The sequence below is a fragment of the Chrysochloris asiatica genome, unplaced genomic scaffold (genome assembly GCF_000296735.1).
Source record: "Chrysochloris asiatica unplaced genomic scaffold, ChrAsi1.0 scaffold00040, whole genome shotgun sequence".
NCBI classification, from domain to species: Eukaryota; Metazoa; Chordata; class Mammalia; order Afrosoricida; family Chrysochloridae; genus Chrysochloris; species Chrysochloris asiatica.
Genome location: NW_006408558.1, coordinates 22074290 through 22094406, shown reverse-complemented (window position 1 = coordinate 22094406; position 20117 = coordinate 22074290). Strand labels below are relative to the sequence as shown.

The 20117-nt window shown below is 40.1% G+C and overlaps 1 protein-coding gene across 1 annotated transcript in view; it reads right to left on the bottom strand.

Moving 5' to 3' along the window:
• The window catches only part of ATL3 (atlastin GTPase 3), an 81897-nt gene that overhangs the window by 21175 nt on the left and 40605 nt on the right, over nucleotides 1–20117 (bottom strand). The window contains exons 4-7 of the mRNA XM_006861010.1: nucleotides 14477–14581; nucleotides 13981–14031; nucleotides 1974–2030; nucleotides 929–1021 (exon numbers count right to left, since the gene is read on the bottom strand). Coding sequence (XP_006861072.1) covers nucleotides 929–1021; nucleotides 1974–2030; nucleotides 13981–14031; nucleotides 14477–14581 — 306 coding nt within the window. The remainder of the gene's footprint in view (nucleotides 1–928; nucleotides 1022–1973; nucleotides 2031–13980; nucleotides 14032–14476; nucleotides 14582–20117) is intronic.

The following is a 20117-nucleotide window of genomic DNA, read 5'->3' as shown; positions in this document are numbered from 1 at the left end:
TTCCTGGCATAGTAAACCATTTGGTTGTCAGATTCAAAATGGCCAATACCAGTCTATTTCAGCCTAGCAAATCAATGTGTATGTGTTCCATTTCATTTTTGACAATTTCCAATTTTCCTAAATTCATACTTCATTCAGTCCATGTTCTGATAATTAATGGATGTTTACAGCTGTTTCTTTTCATTTTTGAGTTGTGCCCCATCAATAAATGAAGGTCCAGATGGCTTTACTCCATTTGTGTCATCACAGTCAACTCTACTTTGAAGAAGCAGTTCTTCCCCAGTCGTATTTTGAGTGCCTTCCAACCTGAGGGGTTCACCTTCCGGCACTTATATGACAATATTCTGGTGCTCTTCAATATGTTTCAGTATTCAGCATTCTGGTGCTGACAGTGTTCCATTGCTATTCATAAGGTTTTCAGTGACTAAATATTTGGAAGTAGTTCATCTCTCCTTCCTACTTTGTCTTTGTCTAGAAGTGCAACTGAAACCTGTCTACCACAGGTGACCCTGCTGTGATTTCAAATACCTGTGGCATAGCGTGTAGCATCACAGCAACACACAAGCCACCACAGTATGACAAACTGACGGACAAGTGGTGGCCTGTGAATCATTTATCCAGATTTTACAACATATTCATGAATATCAACTGATGCTAAGATTCTATAAAGTATTTAACACATATAATATAAATTCCAATAATCTGCTTTAAATACAATGTTGCTGTTGTTAAATATCAACTCAGTTCCGACTCATAGCAACCCTGTATAGGATAGGGTTTCTGCAGAGAGGCAGGTGGGTTTGAACCATCACCCTTGCAATTAGCAGTTTAATGCTTATTCTGTAGCACCACACCAGGAACTTCTCAATTACATAGCTGAAGGCAAATGAGAAATATACCCCCTACTTTGGGTAATATGCCTACTTACCTGTAGACGCTTATCCAAAAATGCCATTCCTCCTTGTAGTCCGTAGCTGTATTCATAAGGGAAACTCCAGTCTCGAACCAAAAACATCAGTGTCTATTTAGAAAAAGAGAAGAGCATATTAGCACATTGCATAAATGAACTGTCAAGATAACAACTGAAATACTTATTTGCATAATGCCAGGGTTCTTTTCAAAGGAAGTCAGAAAATGTGCTAACGGATTTATCTGTTCTTTGTAAATGCCACAGAAACCTTAGCAACACAAGGATGTATAAAAGTCAAATGTGAAGTCAATATAACCCATCTATTATTTTTGTTCTCACAAGAACAGAAGGAAGACATTGAAGAGAAAATGTGAACTCAGGTCTCTGTCCTTAAAGCATGCATGGGAAATATGGTACAAAAAATGAGAAAGAAAAAAGGACAGGGAACCAGCTAATCACAAAATTAGAAAGAAAAACCACCACACTGAATTATGGTCAAATACTCCATGCATTTCTCATCTTCCTGAAGTTACTGTGCATTCTCATCCCCCAGGAACAATTAGCTAAAGCAGTGCTTAGCAAACTTTCTCTGCTAAGGGTCAGAGGAAATATTTTAGGTTTTGTAGACCATATGGTCTAACACAACTACTTGTCTCTGATGAGGCAGGAAAGCACAGGCAATTACATAAACAAATGAGCATAGCTGTGTTCCAATAAAACTTTAGTTAAGAACACTGACATTTGAATTTCATATGATTTACATAACATTTTCTTCTTTTAATTTTTTTTTTTTAACTATTTAATAATATTAAGATCCATTTTGGAATCCTGGTGTGGTGCTGTAGGACAAGCACTCAACCATAAGGTTGGTGATTCAAACTCACCAGCCACTCCCTCGGAGACCCCATACAGGGTCCCTATGAGTTGGAACCAACTCCATGACACTTACCAACAACAAGATCCTTTTTAACTCCAGATTCTATAAAAACAGGTGGTTAGCTAGATTTGGATTAATCTGTGAAGTGAGGTAAGTTATGAATAATTTTCAGAATTAACATCATACCTGAAAGGGTTTTTGGGAAATTTCATCCATTGCCAGACGACCATATTCTGTGAAGAGCTTTAACAAAGAAGAGTTTTAGTTTATAAGACAACATGACTTTAAATATATCTATGACTATCCTTTAGTAAAGCATTAATTTAACAAACTGGGTATTACCTACAGTGAGATCAAAATTCTACCATTTCAAAAGCCATAAGCCTTAAAATAATCTTGACTACGCTCCCTCTCATGTTCCACATTTCAACCCACCAGTCAGTCCAGCACCTGACTTCTTCCATGTGCCTTGGATTACTGCAACTGCCTCTTAACTAGTCTCCTAGTCTCAGCCCTTGCCCCACTACAGACTATTCACAGTACAGCAGCCACAGCAACTCGGTCATACACAAGTTCCAACAGACAATCATTCGTCTGTTCAAAACCCTCCAACCTCAGTTACTGTAGAAAGAAGTCAGTCCTGGTGGTGCAATCCTGCCACCAGACCCCTCCTCGCTGCTCCTCCAACATGCTGAGCATACTGCCGCCTTAGCATGTTTGTACTGGTTCCTCACTCTGCCTGTAATGCTCTCCCCCTACATCTCTGCATGACCTGTAAAAGGTCTTTTACTCAAATGGCTCATTCTCAGTGATGCATCTATGCCCCTCAAATGATTACAATTCTCCACACAATACTTCCTATCCCATTTCTTCTTTTACATTATTCTCCTTAACACCATGTTTAACCATGGCACTGAGCTATATAAACCGAAGTTCAGCGGTTCAAACCCACCAGGTGCTCCACAGGAGAAAGATGAGGCTGTCTGCTCCTGCAGAGGCTTGCAGTCTGGGAAGCCCTGTACAGGGTCGCTATGAGTCAGAATCAACTTGATGGCAGTGGCCTTGGTTTTGCTTCTTTTACTTATTTATCTTGATTAATGTCTGTCTTCACTACTAGTATCTAAACACCATGAGGGCAGGAAAGTCTCTTTTGTGTGCTACTATGTCTCCAGCAGCAAGCAAAGTGCAGGCTCCACAGTTCAGTGGGTTTTGAGCCACTTCCCCCTGCCAGCCCTCACAGAAGCATTCGTGAACACACCCCTTAACGGGAGCCTAACTGTGATGTCACAGTCCAAGAGCCTCAGAGACTGCACCTTTCCCACCTGCAATAGTCTCCTCCCTGCCTTCTGTAGGCCCAGTCTGCTTATGTGATGCATGGCTGCTGCTTGTGGAAAGAGATTCTTTTATTCTCTGTGGTCTATAAAATGTCACCATGAGGAGAAAGAACTTTGGAAATGCATCATGGTGTCTATGGTTGTCTTTATCTTGTGTTTACTCGTTTAAGATTAAATAAGAGCTGGTATAATATTTATCTGGAGTCCTGGTGTGGCGCTGTGGCTTAATGCGCTGGGCTGCAAAGTTGGTTTGAAACGCAAGGTCAGAAGTCCAAGCTCACCACTCCTCGGAAATCCTATTCAGGGTCGCTACGGGTTGAAACTGACTCAAAAGCACTTAACAGCAACAACAACAAATATTTTTATCTTGGCAGCTGTGGTCTCTTTTCTCCCCTATATCAGGTCCAACAGATGGAAACACTGCCCCCGACATCAGCCTCACAATTGTTAGGTCTGAGCCACTGGTGCAGCCACTGGGTCCATCCATCTGGGTGAGGGGAGGCACTTCCTCTTTCTTGCTGACCCTTCACTTTACCAAGCATGAGGTCCTTCTCCAGGGCTGGTCATCTACACTCCCAGATTCTTTCCTCCAAGTTACCTGCCTAACCCCATCAAGAAGACGGATTATATTCTTTAGACAGGTTAAACAAACAAAAAATCTAGACATGGGCATTCAGTTCGGCTGTGGACAGGAGTAAGTTACTGGTGGTGGTGCTGCTGCTGGTGTTGGTAAGTACTGTTGAGTCAATTCTGACTCTTAGCAATCCTGTTTAGGGTTTCCAAGGAGTGGCTGGTGGTTAGCATCCAGCACTTATCTTACAGCACCATTCCGTATTGGCAGGGGTACTTAAGTAAAAATATGCATGCCAACCAGGGGACTCACTCAGCTCCCCATCCTACTAGATACCACAATAAACCTCTACCCACCCAGACAGGAGTTTAAAGGAATCTTCACTGGAGAAACAGGAAGCCCAAAAACAAAGATCTGCAAATACAGACACTGAGGAGGTGGCAACAAGACAGCTAACCAATCTTGCTAAACCACTTCACTGTAAGCCAAACAAGTCCACAAAGGCCATCCTCTTACCAAAGCTCCCAGTCAGATTTTAATGGCTCTCTTTTGAAACTGAACTAGCCAGAGCATCAGACATTAAGAAAAACATTTAGAATGAAAGGCAAAACTCATGTCCTTCAATTCTAAAACATCACCTTATACTGTTCCTTTTATAATTTATTTCCTTTCATTTCCTCTGTTCTCTGTACTGAAACACCTATTATGCCCCTCTGAACTGATTCCCAAATTTGCCTTTTATGTCATCTTCTCTCCCTCTCTCTCTCCCTCACTTCCTGTCTCTTGATCTGCATCCTGTTGTTATTTCTTGGTTACAAAAGCTACCCAAGGATCTGCATTTACAAAGAATGAAGCAAAAGTCCACACCAAGTTACTTTACCATGACAAATTCTATCAAGTTACTTTACCATGACAAATTCTATCATTAAGAATAAGATTTTCAAAGCTTCATAGAGAAAAAAACAACATATATATACATATATATCACATACAAAGGATCAGGAATCGACTATGAATCAACTATACATCACATACAAAGGACCAGGAACCAGCTGTGTAGGACTCCAGCAGCCACAGTAAGAACTGGAAGGCAATGCAGCAATGCACTCACAATCCTAAAAGTACTTCCATCCTATAATTCAAAGATACAATTAAGATACTCTTAAACTTTAAAGACCTCAGAAAAGTTACCTCCTCCACATCTTTTCTCAGGAAGCTACTGGAAAATTAGTAGAAGTGAAGACGGACAGAAAGTGACGCAGGAAGAATTAAGCTTCAGGAAAATGACGTCAAGTTCAGATTCTGATGGAGATTTTTACAGAGCAACAGTTTGCAAGCATTGAGTCATAGCACAGGTGTAGAATCATCAAATGTCAAGAACAAATAATTGCTCTGAGTAGCATTATGTTCCCACACATTTGTCAGCTTGTCGTACTGTGGTGGCTTGCTCATTGCTGTGATGCTGAAAGCTGTACCACTGGTGTTTCCCATACAGCAGAGTCATCCACAGTTGACAGGTTTCAGAGGCACTTCAAGACTAAGAATAGACGAGGAAGAAGGAACAGGCGGCTCACTTATGAGGAATTAGCCCCTGAACACCTTAGGAATAGCAGAAGATGAGCCCCTCAGGTTGGAAGGCACTCAAAATACGACTGAAGAAAACTGCTTCCTCAAAGCAGTCCTAATGACATGGAGGGAGCCAAGCGTTCAAGGCCTTTGAAGAGTTTTTTGAGCTGCAAACACCCATTAATAATCAGACCATGGAATGTATGAAATACAAATCTAGGAAAATTGGAAGTCATCACAAATGGAAAGATTGATATCCTAGGCACTGTTGTTGTTAGGTGCCATTGAGTCAGTACTGACCCATAGCAACCTTATGCACAGCAGAACGAAGCACTGCCTGATCCTGAGCCAACCTCACTACTGTTGCCATGCTTGAGCCCATCGATGCTACCACTTGGCCAATCCATCTCACTGGGTTTCTTCCTCTTTTTCTCTGACCCTCCACCTTACCAAATATGATATCCTTCTGCAGCGACTGGTCCCTCCTGACAGTATGTCTGAAGTATGACAGACAAAGTTTGGCCATCCTGGCCTCCAAGGAGCACTCTGGCTGCACTTCTTCCAACACAGATCTGTTGGTTCTATGGGCTGCCCATGGCACTTTCACTGTTCTCCTCCAACACCATAACTCAAAAGCATCAATTCTTCTACGATGTTCCTAGGCATTAGTGAGCTGAAATGACAGGTGGTGGCCCCGGTGAATCAGGCAACAATACGGTTTACTATGCCAGATGTGATAAACTGAAGAGGAATGGTGTTGCATTCATCATTAAAATTAACATTTCAAGATATATCTTGAAATTCAATGCTGGCTGTAATAAGATAATACTCATAAGACTACAATGAAGACTAGTTAATACAGCTATTACTCAAGTCTACACACCAACCACCAAAGCCAATGATGAAAAAACTCAAGAATTCTAACTTCTTCAGTCTGAAATTGATCAAATATGCAATCAAGATGCATTGATAATTACTGGTGATTGGAATGGGAAAGTTGGAAACAAAGAAAAGAGACACACCGTTGGAAAATATGGCCTTGGTGATAGAAATGACAATGGAGATCACATTATAAAATTTAGCAAGGTCAACAATCTTATTTCAGCAATATAAACAATGACTCTCCATGAGGAGTCCTGGTGTGGCACTGCAGGCTGCGGGATAAGGCACTGGGCTGGGCTTCAGAGCCCTACATGGGTCGCTCTGAGTCGGAATTGACTAAACGGCAATGAATTTATATGGGCTGGTGCTCTAGACAGAAAGAGGAGGAGACATTAAAGACTCTCATATTCTTTATCCAGCTTTCTCGTTGGTCTTCAACTGCTCTTGAAATTCACTTCACTGTGTACAACTGTATATGTTTTTATCATTGGATCATTCCATCTTGCCTGTAGCCACATTATCTTCATACTTGTTGCTCTTAAACTGCCACTGCATCCTTAGGACTGTGCCCTTCAACTGTATTACCATGCCTATCATTCATATGGACCCCTGGTGTGGAGCTGTAGTATAAGCACAGGATCATCAACCACAAGGTCGGTGGTTCAAATCCACCAGTTGCTCCTCGCAAACCCTTTACAGTGTCACCATGAGTCAGAACGGACTCAACAGCACTTAACAACAATAAAACATGTGGCTTTAGAGCCCAGGTAGTGTAGTAGATTATGAGCTGGGATGTTAACCACATGATCAGTAGAGCGAAATCTACCAGTCACACTGTGGAAGATGAGGCTTTCTGCTCACGTAAGGATTTACAACCTACAAAAGGTCTGTGAGCCGGAACCGAGCCGGTGGAACACAACCACCACCACCACCATACAAGTGGATGAGGCATAAGGGAAATTTTAGACAAATTGATGCATTTGAGTTATGGTGTTGAAAAAGAATATTAAAAGTACCACGAACTGCCAGAAGAACAAATAGATCAGTGTTGAAAGAAGTACAGCTAGACTGTTCCACGGAAGCCAGGATGGCAAGACTTCATACATATTATCAGGAGGGACCAGTCCCTGGAAAAGGACATCATGCTTGCTACAGTGGAGAGTCAGGGAGAAAGAGGAAGACCCCAACAAGACAGACTGGCAGTGGCAGCAGCAGTGGGCTCCAGTGAAACGACTGTGAGGCTGGTACAGAGCTGGGCAGTGCTTCATTGTGTTGTGCAGAGGGTCGCTAGGACCGCATCAGATTCAACAGTACCTAACAACAACAACAACAACATATGTCGAGTCTATACACAGGACCAGGGGTCTTTGGAAGACAAGTCCTCTGGAAGGCCAAGCACACTAGAGCCTGGAGTCTGATCAGTCCACCTGCCACTGCTGGCTGCTGCCACATGATGCTGCAGATGAAGTTTGGTTCAATTGTGAGGATGGCGCAGGACTGGGCAATGTTTCATTCTGTTGTGCATAGGGCACTATGAGTCGGAATCAACCCCATGGCAACCTAGCAACAACAATGCACGTGGACCTCGTCAGCTGGAATACACAGAAATCAAACTGACTACATCTGTGGGAAAAGACAATGAAGAAGATCAGTATCATCAGCCAAAGCACGGTGCCCAATGTGGATGAGACCATGAGTTGCTCATATTCAAATTCAGGTTGAAGATGAAAATAATAAAACAAGTCCACAAGAGACAAAATATGAACTTGACTATATCCCACCTGAATTCAGAGATCATCTCAAGAACAGATTTGATGCACTGAACACTCATGACTGAAGACCAGAGGAGTTGTGGGATGACATCATACATGAAGAAAGCTGAAAGTCATTAAAAACACAGGAAAGGAAAAAATAAGCAAAATGGATGTGAGTAGAAACTCTGCAACCTGATCTTGAACACAGAGAAGCTAAAGTGCCTATAAGAAATGATGAAGTAAAAGAACTGAACAGAAATTTTCAAAAGACAAAATATTACAATGAAATATGCAAAGACCTAGAGTTAAAAATCAAAAGGCAAGAACATGCTCAGCATTTCTCAAACTGAGATAACTGAAGAAACAAATCAAGCTTCAACTTGTAATATTGAAGGATTTGTGGGCAAAATATTGAATAATAAAACAAGTATCAAAAAATGGAGAAATGCAAACCAATGTTCAGGGCAGCACTATTCACAATAGCAAAACGATGGAGACAGCCTAACTGCCCATCAGCGGAAGAATGGCTAAACAAACTTTAGTGCATACACTAAATGGAATACTATGCTACCCTGAAAATTAACGACGAAGCTGCAAAACACCTCATAACATGGATGAAACTTGAGGACATTATGCTGAATGAAGTCAGTCACAAAAGGACAAATACTGCATGAGACCATTATTGTAAAAGCTTAAGAAAAGATTTCCACACTGAAAGAAAAATGTGATGGCTATCAGAGGGTGGAGTGAGAAGACAGTAAGTACAGGTTAAGGGATAGACACATGATAGCTTGGGTGACAGGGAGGAAAATGCACAAGAAGGGGAAAGGTGGTAGAAGAACAATGAAGACAGGGGAAGACTTAGGTAGGTTTGCATGGGATCAATGGGATAGAGGTAAATAGTGATGTACACTCAACCTTAGAACAACAGGGCTCTGTGATACAGGGATTGAGACACACTCTGAATGGGTAAAGGAGAAGAAATCATGTTAAGGTGCTTGACTATCTTGTGGATGTTAGTTTTGTCTGCCTACTATCGTAAAATAGACATTTAAGTAGAATAGAAAGAACTGGGAAATATGATTACAGAAAGCTTATAAACCCAAACTGACTGGATTAGCTAAAAGGGGTTCTAGAATTTGCCCAGGGAAATAAACTGTTTGTTAAGCCTTTGTGGCATATGGGGCCTTAGGTAGAATCCTGAGCTTCACCCAGAACCTTCTGGGTTGGGACATTCCCATTGGAGACAACATGCAGACTAGCCTGGAGCTTCTAGAGGATCAAAAGAGCTTTCTTGAAAGAAAAACCAGCATAAATTTTTTTTTTTTTTTAAAGTAGACTGGTTGTTATAAGATCAAGCAAGGTGTTCCCCTTGGAGCCATCAAGAAAGAAAAGTCATCCCAACAGGTTAAACCGCCTTCTAAGACTGAAACTCAAAGGGAACACACATGCAGTCTTTTATGCTTGCCCTGGTCTACTTGGGATTTTATGCTTGCCCTGGTCTACTTGGGATTTTATGCTTGCCCTGGTCTACTTGGGATTGTAAGTGGGGGAAATGCAGCAATGAAGACATGGACTGAGTTTTGCCATGATCCATAGACATCCAGATGAGAGAGAGCAGAGGAAGGACTGACTGAACTCTGAGGGAGACATGAACTCCTGAGCCATGGACCAGTGTCAACCAAAGAATGACCGAGCCACTGGCGACTAGTGTTGAGAGTGAAGTGACCATCTGGTCTGAAGTAGGGGAAGGCATGTAAGAACTCCCACACTTGCTAATAGTACCCATTTGACCTAGCTTAGATGACTTGCTGACTAAAACTCTACAGATAAAGATAAAAAAGTTTGATATAGGGAACAAGTGTAAATTGATATAATTTTATGAAGTGGACCTTTGCTTATGGATGAAGTTGTTCAAAATTCCAAGCAAAAGGGAAGAATTCTTTTTATCAAGGATCAAGCTTGCCTCCTCAGTACACTAGGCTGACAGGCAACTTACACTTTGGCTATCAAAAATGGGGGCTATAAAGACATAAAGTGGCTGGCTTACAAGCTTTCATGAGTGTGCTTAGTTTCAGAATGAGGGGGGTAAGGTAGAATTCCCCACAGAATAGTTTTCCTCTTTTCCAGATGGGTCTGGTGAAAGGGAATGGGGGAGAATGGGGATAGGATTTTATGATTCAATAGTGAGTAATTGTTATCAAGACTAATAACAATTGTCACAACTGTAAATGCAGAAGATTTGAAACTAAAATGGGGAATAGTACACCTTTCATTTCAGGGGAACAGTGGACCCTAGGACCACCAAGAGGGAAGAGCATGAGAGGAGTGTGGGATCCTAATCAGAAAAGCAACAACAACAGAAAAGGGAGGCAGAGGTGAGGCATGGAGAGACAGAGCAGCTGAGGACTCTAGGTTCATGGACTGAGAGAGGCTGTGTGCCTGTGGGCAGGAGGCTGGATTGCAAAATGTATCCTTTGGACAGTTAAATGAATATATTTTCTGTGTGGTAGGTATACATCAAAAAAAAAAAAGGCTGATGGTAGGGATTATAATCATTGCAATGAAACAATATATGATTTGTTGAATATAAAACTGATGATAAGCCCTGTAAACTTTCACTCAATTTACAATAAAAGCTTTAAAAAAAAAAAAAAAAAAATGACGATGGAAGAAATAGAGAGTCACTGTACCAAAAAGAATTTAATCTATGTTCAACCATTTCAGGAGGTAGTATATGACCAAGAACTGAAGGTACTGAAGGAAGAAGTCCAAACTGCACTGAATGCATTAGTGAAAAACAAGACTCCAGGAACAGACGGCGTACCAACTGACACGTTTCAACAAACTGATGGCAGCCCAGGAAGCACTCATTAGTTTATGCCAAGAAATTGGGAAAACAGTTACCTAGCCAACAGATTGGAAGAGATCCATATTTGTGCCCATTTCAAAGAAAGGTAAATTGAAGGAATGCAGAAATTATTAAACAGTATCATTAATAGCATATGCAAGTAAAATTCTGCTCAAGAAAATTCAAACTTGATTGCAACAGCACATCAAAAGGGAGCTGTCAGAAATTCAAGCTGGATTCAGAAAAGGACGTGGAACAAGGGATAGTACTGCTGATGTCAGATGGATCTTGACTGAAAGAAGTGATTACCAGAAAGATGTTTACTTGTGTCTTATGGACTGCGCAAAGGCATTCAACTGTGTGGATCATGACAAACTATAGCTACCATTGTGAGGAAAAGGAATTGCAAAATACTTAACTGTGCTCATGAGGAACCTGTACGCAGACCAAGCAGCAGTCATTTGAAGAGAACAAGGGGATACTATATGGTTTAAAATCAGGAAAGGTGTGTGACAGGGTTGTATCCTTCCAAAACATTATTAAATCTGCATGCTGAGCAAATTAGAGAAGCTAGATTATATGAAAAAGAATGATGCATCAGGATTGGAGGAAGACTCATTAACAACCTGCAAAGGCAGATGACACAACCTTGCTTGCTGAAAATGAAGGTAACCTGAAACACTTGCTGATGAAAATAAAGGAATACAGCCTTCAATATGGATTACAACTCAAAAAAAAATCCTCACAACTGGACCAATAAATAACATATGAACAGAGAAAAGACTGAAGATGTCAGGGATTTCATTTTACTTGAATTCACAATCAATGCCCATGGAAGCAGTAGTCAAGAAAGCAAATGAGATTCTGCTGCAGAAGACATCTTTTAAGTATTAAGAAGTTAGCAAAGATGTCACTTTGAGGGCTAAGGTGCCCCTGACCCAAGACATGGTATTTTCAATGACCTCATATGCTTGTGAAAGCTTCACAACGAATAAGGAAGACTGGAGAAATGATGCTTTTGAATTATGGTGTTGGCAAAGAATACTGAAAGTACTGCCAGAAGAAATGAATAAATCTGCCTTGCAGAAGTACAGATAGAATGCTAGTAAGACTCAAAGATGGCAAGATTTTGTCTCAATTACTTTGCACATATTAAAAGGAAGGATCAGTCTCTGGAAAAGGGTATCATGCTTGGTAAATTAGAGAGTCGGAGGAAAAGAGGAGGGACCCTCAACAAGATGGACAGACACAGTGGCTGCAACAATGAGCTGAAATCTAATAACATTTTTGAGGATCACAAAGGACCTGAGTATTTCATTCTGTCGTGCACAGGGTCACTATGATTCAGACATGACTTGATGGCATCTAACAACACTAAGTAATAAAAGTCAGAAGCTATTTTCTTAGTTTCAATGGAATGAAAATGAAAACTAATTCAAGGTAATTCTATATAAAAAGGCTACCTCACTCATGAACAATGTGATGTGCTTTCTCAAATGCTGGGATTCAGGGAGAGCGAGATTAGAGTAGCATGCCAGGGATTACATCTATGTGGGTAACATCCTTGAGAGAGAGTCTTAATGAGGAAAACAGGTCAGAACTGCTTCTTTTCTGGAGAACAGAAGATACTGAATGCTGACAGTAACAGCAGTATGAGTAAGGACTAGTATTTACTAAACACATACTATGTGCCAAAGGAGCTCTGGTAGCATAGTGGTTACGAATCAGGCTGCGAACCACAAGGACAGCAGTTTGAAACTACAAGCTGTTCTGCAAGAGAGAGATGAGGCTTTCTGCTCCCATAAAGATTTACAGCCTTAGAAACCCCATACAGGGTTGCTATGAGTAGGAACCGACTCCATGGCACATAACCACCACCACCACCACCATGTGCCAGGTAGAGTCCTGGTGTGGCATTGCAGGATAATGCGCTGGATCACAAGGTCACTTCAAGCCACAAGGTTAGTGGTTCAAATCCTCCAGCTGCTGCTCAGAAACCCAATACAGGGTTGCTGTGAGTCAGAACCAACTCAACGCCACTAAAACAACACAACATGTGCCAGGTACATTATGTCCAAGCACTGAGTAAATAATCTGGTCTCACCTGGATGACTGCAACAGCTTCATAATCAGTCTCACTGAACGCATCCTTGCTCCTCTATAATCTCTTCTGAACACGGCAGCCAGATCCTTGTGTATGTATCATGTTCTATCAATCACTCTTCTGCACAAAAGCCTCCCATCACTCCCTTTCACCCAGTGGAAAAGCCCAGGTCTCAACAATGGACCAACAGCCTCCACCCCATCACAGCCTCTGAACCCAAGCACCAGTGTCTAGTTGCTTCTTGAACCAGCCAAGCACGCTCCCCAGCAGCGTCTTTGTTCTTGCTTCTAGAGCACTTTCCCCCCGAGTAGATTGGCAGGACTTACACCGTCACTTTCTTCTGTTCCTGCTCCAATCAATAAGGTCTTTGCTGACTACCATAGCTCCACCCTGCAACGATTATGCAGAGTACAGGACTACTATGAACCAAGCTCCTTCCCTTATGTATTCCAATCCTCAAACTTTTAAGAGTCCAGACTTACTGAACCAGTTAAGACTAGAGGATTTCTGAGACTATGGTCCAGAGACACCCTTTAAGCCTTGAATAGAATTGTTCCCCTGGGTTTTAAATAACAAGTACATAAAATAAAGAATATCTCTGTGAGCACTGTGTGTCTTAAATAAAAAGCATCTATATGAGATCAAACGGCCAATTACTCTAATGCAAAGATGAGAAGGCAGTAGGGCCGGAAAAGTAGGTTACTGGGAATGGAACGGCTAGAACAGAAACAAACTGTTGACACTATGAAAAATGTAACCAATGTCAACAATCTGTGTAGAAACTGTTCAATGGGAACCTAATTTGCTAACCTTCACCAAACTATATAATACTATCTAAAATAATATAACAAAATAGTATTTAAAAACAAAAAACTACTAGTAGTAAAATTGTTCTCAAGCATAAATCTTTTAAATGGTATATTGCTATTGTTGTTATCTGCCATGGAGTTGGTTCTGACCCATAGCGACCCTGCACAGGGTTTCTGAGACTATAAATCTTTAGGGAGCAGAAAGCCTCATCTTTCTCCCACGGAACAGCTGATAGATTCGAACTGTTGACCTTAAGGTTCACAGCCCGATTCGTAACCACTACAATATTATAAAGTAAAAAACTTTATGAGAAATATATACCTGCAACTGTTGAAGATCATCTTCCTGAATGTTCTGGGACAAATTGTAAATCTAGAAAACAAAAATCCAACTTGGTATCACTCTAGCTTACTTTAAGAAAACCTCAAATAAGTAAGTCTAAAGCTTTATACAATTCAAGGTTTTTACGTATAACAACATGATATGTTCTAACAATAGCAACTGTAGTTGGAAAATTACACATATAAATTCTTCTTTGATAGTTTTAAACTTATTTTCCCCTAAGTTCTTACTAAATCTACATTTTCTACAGGATGTAATTAATGTTATTTGAAGCTCCATTTTTCAGATTTTTCTTAAGACCAATGTGAAAAAATTAATATAGCTCTTTCTTGACTAGAGCTTAACTTGATCTACAATTTACATGGAACATTTACATTTCACCACAGAAGTTCTGATAAAAGAACAAAACTGAAAGTCGATTCCTTCCTTTGTTTGCTTTCCTCTGGGAGCTTTTATCCTAGTCACACGGCTTTACCTGGACAGAACTGGTCATGGTACTTAAAGCAAAGATGGTAGCACAATCCTTCACAGTGGACTGGCTGTCAAATGCCCCCTGGGTATCCATCAGAATAACAGCAACCTGAAAAGAAAGAAAGAAAATATAAACAAAAAATGTTAAAGTAACAATGGGAAAAGCAGAGTTAACATTTAATTGAGCCCCACTTTAACCCCTGCTCAGGGGTTCTATAGGAAAAGTGCGAGTTATCTGTGTGCTTTGCTTTGACCAAGAACTACGCTGGAGAAGACTAGCTGCTCTGCTCGGGTGTGCTAGTATAAAGCAGATGCATACAGGCAAAATCACCCCACCAACTGAAACAGCATACTGCAATCACCCAGCCAGCCAGTCATTCAGATTACTATTTTTTTGTTGAAAAATAAATTTAAAATACTAATTTGAGTTAGTTTATACTTGTGGATAGTCCAATAAAAATAAAACATGTGGACTGAGATTTTTTTGGCATTTGTCTACAAGGCTGCATTTCTCTCTTATGTGTCTAGTAGGGTTCCCTAGTTGCTTAACAAATGAAAATTCACATGTATTATAACTCTTATAACAGAGCACATCAAAGATGCCAAAAGAAAGAAAGGAGTACTAGGCTAATTCATTCTATTAAATATAACTGTTGTTGTTAAGTGCTGTCCAGTTGGTTCCATCTCACAGCAACCCTGTATACGGTTTCCGAGGAGCGGCTGGTAAGCTTGAACCACTGACCTTGCAGTCCCGTGCTTTCGCCCACCAGGCTCCGTGAAACCTCATGCCTTCCACAATGGCTAATGGATCTACCCACTCCCACTCTTAAAGCGAGACTCATGCAAGATGTTAAATAAGATACAGTATGTATCTTACAATCTTTACACAAGTTTTATAACTTTCAGGACTAATATTTAAAAATGAAACTTCAAATTTATGCATAACATATAAGGTCCAAGCCAGGATTGGGTGAAATAGGTTCAGAAAGATGAGTAAACGCATCAGTGAGTGAGTGTCTGACTCTTTGCCAACACATGCTTTACTGTAATAACCAGCAGACCAGCTTTCTGTAAGGCTTTACTGAGTTCCAGAAGAGAAATGCCAAACAGGAAACCACCACAATTTGTAAAGTTTTAAATAAGATTTATGGTAATAGGTACAAGTGAAGCGACTGGAAGCTATTTCTAGTCTTAGAAATGATAACGTAATTATCAACAGTTTAAATTCTAGTCCCACTGTTCACAGTGTTAGTTTATTTTCACATAGTAAACACATTACTGTGGTAAAAGAGATACGGTATAAATTTAAGCAAAAAAGAAACCTATGCAAAAGAGAGATATATAAGCCCAAACCAAACAAAGTTTTTATCCTGAATATACTAAAATCTAAGGAGCTCTGGTAACGTAGTGGTTACGAATCGGGCTGCGAACCTCAAGATCAGCAGTTCGAAATTACCAGCTGCTCCATAGGAGAAAGATGAGGCTTTCTGCTCCCGTAAAGATTTACAGACTCAGAGAAACTCTGTACAGGGTCGCTGTGAGTCAGAACCGACTCCACAGCATATAACCACCAACCACCACCAAACTGAAACCTAATGACAGACATAAGGAGCTCTGGTAGCGTAATGGTTACGAATCAGACTGTGAACCGCAAGGTCTGCAGTTCGAAACTACCAGCCGCTCCGTGGGAGAAAGATGAGGCTTTCTGCTCCTGTAAAGATTTACAGCCTCGGAAACCCTGTACAGGGTCGCTATGAGTTGGAACCGACTCCAAAGCACATAACCACCACCACCACCAATGACAGATATAGAAGGTTCTCTCCTAACCAAATTTAATCCATTTTATGATGGAGATACTGCCACACTAAATGAGCAGCAAGAATAATCATGGCGGGTGTACCATTTGGAGGGGATTGTAACCATGGCAATGAAACGAAATACCATAGGATGAATGTAAAGCCAATGGCTAATGTTCTACCATGTAAACTATCACATAATTCACAATAAAAACTTAAAAAAAAAAAGAATAATCATGGCTAGGACAAGTGGATATCACATGCAAAAGAGTAATATTAGACTCTTTTCTCACACTACATACAAAAATTAACTCAAAGTGGATCAAATATCTAAATGTAAAAGCTAAAACTATAAACATCTTAGAAGAAATCATAGGAAAAATCTGTGACCTAGATTTACATTAGGATTAGGCAATGGTTTCTTAGATATGACACCTAACATACAAACAACCACAGAAAAAATAGCCATACCAGACTTCATCACATTTTAAACTTTTGTGGTTCAATGGACACTATCAAGAAAACAAAAAGGCAATCTACAGAAGGGGAGAAAATACTTATAAAGACACCATCTAATAAAGGTCCAGATCCAGAATGCATTACATGATTTACAATATAATAAAAAGACAAAAATGTACAAAGGATTTAGATTTTTCCAAAAAAGATATACAAATATACACATGAAATGATACTCAACATCATTAGTTATTAAGGGTAATACAAATCAAACCACAATGAGATATCACTTTACACACATTAGGATGGCTACAATAAAAAAGTTAGATAATATCAAATGTTGGCAAGAATGCGCAGCAGTTAAAGCTTTGTGCTTTGCTGGTAAAATGTCGGATAGTACAGCACTTCAGGGAATAGTCAGTCTGGTAATTAATTCCTCAAAAGGTTACACGGAGTAGCCTTGTGACCTTAGAAATACTGAGAGACGCCACTCCTAGATATACAGCCAAGAGAACTAACATGTTCACACATAATGTACACACACGTTCATCAAGAACATTATTCTTAATAGTCAGAAAGTATAATCAACGTTATTTCAGTTTCCATCTCTCAGACTTTTCTTAGGATCTGTCCTGGTGTGGTGTTGTGTGTTAGTGTGCTGGGCTGCAAAGCCGCTTTGAACCGCAAGGTCGGCAGTTCAAGCTCACAAGCCGCTCCCTGGAAACCCTATACAGGGTTGCTATGGGTTGGAACTGACTTGACGGCAACAACAACACAACATAGCTCTTTCTTGACCTTTGAAGAACTTAACTTGACCATCAGCTGAAGAACAAATAAAATGAGGTACACTCATACAATGAAGTAAAGTACTAACACACGTTGTTGTTGTTGTTAAGTGCCATCAAGTTGGTTTTAACCCACAGTGACCATGTATAGGGTTTCCAAGAGGTGGCTGGTGAACTTGAACCACTGACCTTATAGTTCAAACCAACTTTGCAGTCTAGCACATTAACCCACAGCGCCACACCAGGATCTAATACATGGTGCATCACAAATGGGCCTTGAGGGAACTGAGCTGAGTGGGGGACACAAAGCATATACACTGGATAATTCCATTTGTACAAACTATCCAGAGCAGGCAGCCAGCCATGAAGAAGGAAAGTACATTAGTGGTTGCCAAGCATTGAAGGACCGGGAGACTGGAAAACGACTGCTAATGGATACAGTGCTTCTTTTGGGGGTGATAAAATGTTCTGGAATTAGTTGGTAATAGTCGGACAGCCTTGCAAGTAAACTAAAAACTAATGAACTGCACAATTAAAAATCATAAATTGTATGGCATAAGAATTTTATCTCAGTTTTTAAAAAACAGCTAATCAATGCTCACATTTGTTCACTACAAAAGTGAAGATAAACAGAGGAATCAAGGGGAAATATCAAAAAGAAGCTGTTTGAAAAATGAAGGTTCATATACATACTTAATGTACCAGACATTGGGGGGATATGGTATTCTAATGCCATATGGTGAAAAATGAAGGTTCATATATATACTTAATGTACCAGACATTGGGAGGGATATGGTATTCTAATACCATATGGTGAAAGAGCAAACTGCCATAACCACTTGAAAGAACAATTTGCCTAAAAAAGTAGAAATTGGCCACTTCTATGTGGTTGTCAAATTCAGTTACCTAGAATCAAAGAAAGAAATACATTTTATATCATGATCAAATACACACATATATAAAGTTGAAACTAGTTTGTATGTATACCATATTTTTATAGGAATATTTATAGAAATATAATATCCAGTACCCAGTGAGGTAAAACTCACATCTGGCATCCAATCAAAAATTTTCAGGCATGCAGATCAGGAAAATATTACCAAGACAAGAGAAAACTCAATCAAAATCAACTCAGAACGGACACACAAAATCAACTCCAAACTGACACAGACATGAAAAATTGACAGACAATAACAAAACCGTATCCTATATAACTACACTCTATCTATATATTCAAAAAGTTAACCAATGACTTAAAAGATATAAAAATGAACTCCTAGAGATAAAAGTTTTCAATGTCTGCAACAAAAAAATACACTGGGCAGAGTCAACATGGCAGTAGAAAGATAAGCTATCTTGAAGACCTAACAATAGAAACTGTTCAAAATGAAACAGAAAAAGTAAGAACTAAAAAAATGAACAGATTCAAGAAGAATGAAAAGACAAGCCATAAATTGGTGGGAATTATTTGCAAAACACATTATTTGATAAAGAACTTATATTACAAAATATATAGAGAACACTTACCACTCAACACAAGACAATAAAAATGTGGGCAGGAGATCTGAACAGACATCTCATCAAAGAAAACAGACAGATGGCAAATAAACATATGAAAAGATGCTTAATATCATATGCCATTGTTGTTGTCATTGTTAAGTGCTGCTGAGTCGGTTCTAACCCATAGCGACCCTGCATAGGATTTCTAGGAGCAGCTTGTGAGCTTGAACCACTGACCTTGTGGTTCAAATAGCTTTGCCCCACTGAGCCACACCAGGACTCCATATGCCATTGTTGTTGTGTTGTTAAGCGCTGTTGAGTCAATTCCGATCCATAGCGACCCTGTATACGGTTTCCAAGGAGCAACTGGTGAGCTTGAACCACCAACCTTGCAGTCTGATACATTAGCCCACAGAGTCACACCAGGACTCCCTCATATGCCATTAGGGAAGTGCAAATTAAAACAATAATGAGACAACACTATACTTTTTTGAATGGCTAAAAACCAAAACACTGGCCACCAAATGCTGGTGAGGATGCAGAAAGGAACTCTAATTGACAGTTTGTATTCAAAAGCATCTTAACATTGTTTCCCCCTTTTGCCCATTCCAACTATGTCTCAATCCTTGTATCCCAGAGCCCTGTTGTTCCAAGGTTGAGCATACATCATTATTTACCTCTGTCCCACTTAGCAAACCTTTGACTGTCTTTTGAATCTTGGTTTCCCTGGCATACCATTATAAAATAGACACTTGAAGGGAAGAGAAAGGAATAGCCAGAAATATCACCATAGAAAACTTGTAAGTCTGTCTTCTGCCTATAACTGATTTGAATACCTAAAATGGGGCTATAATCTGCCCAGTGCAGGAGGCTTCCTGCAGAGCCTCTACATTGCATAAGACCATAGGTGGAATCCTGAACAGCATCCAGAATCTTCAGAGGTGGAAAATTCCTACTTGAAAGGACAAGTAGACCAGCCTGGAATGGCTAGAACAGAAGATACTTCTTGAAAGAAAGACCCACAGGAAAAATAAAAATAAAAAATAAAAAACAATAATGGCAGTCCGACTGATTACTACAAGAACAAGCAAGATGCTCACAAGACACA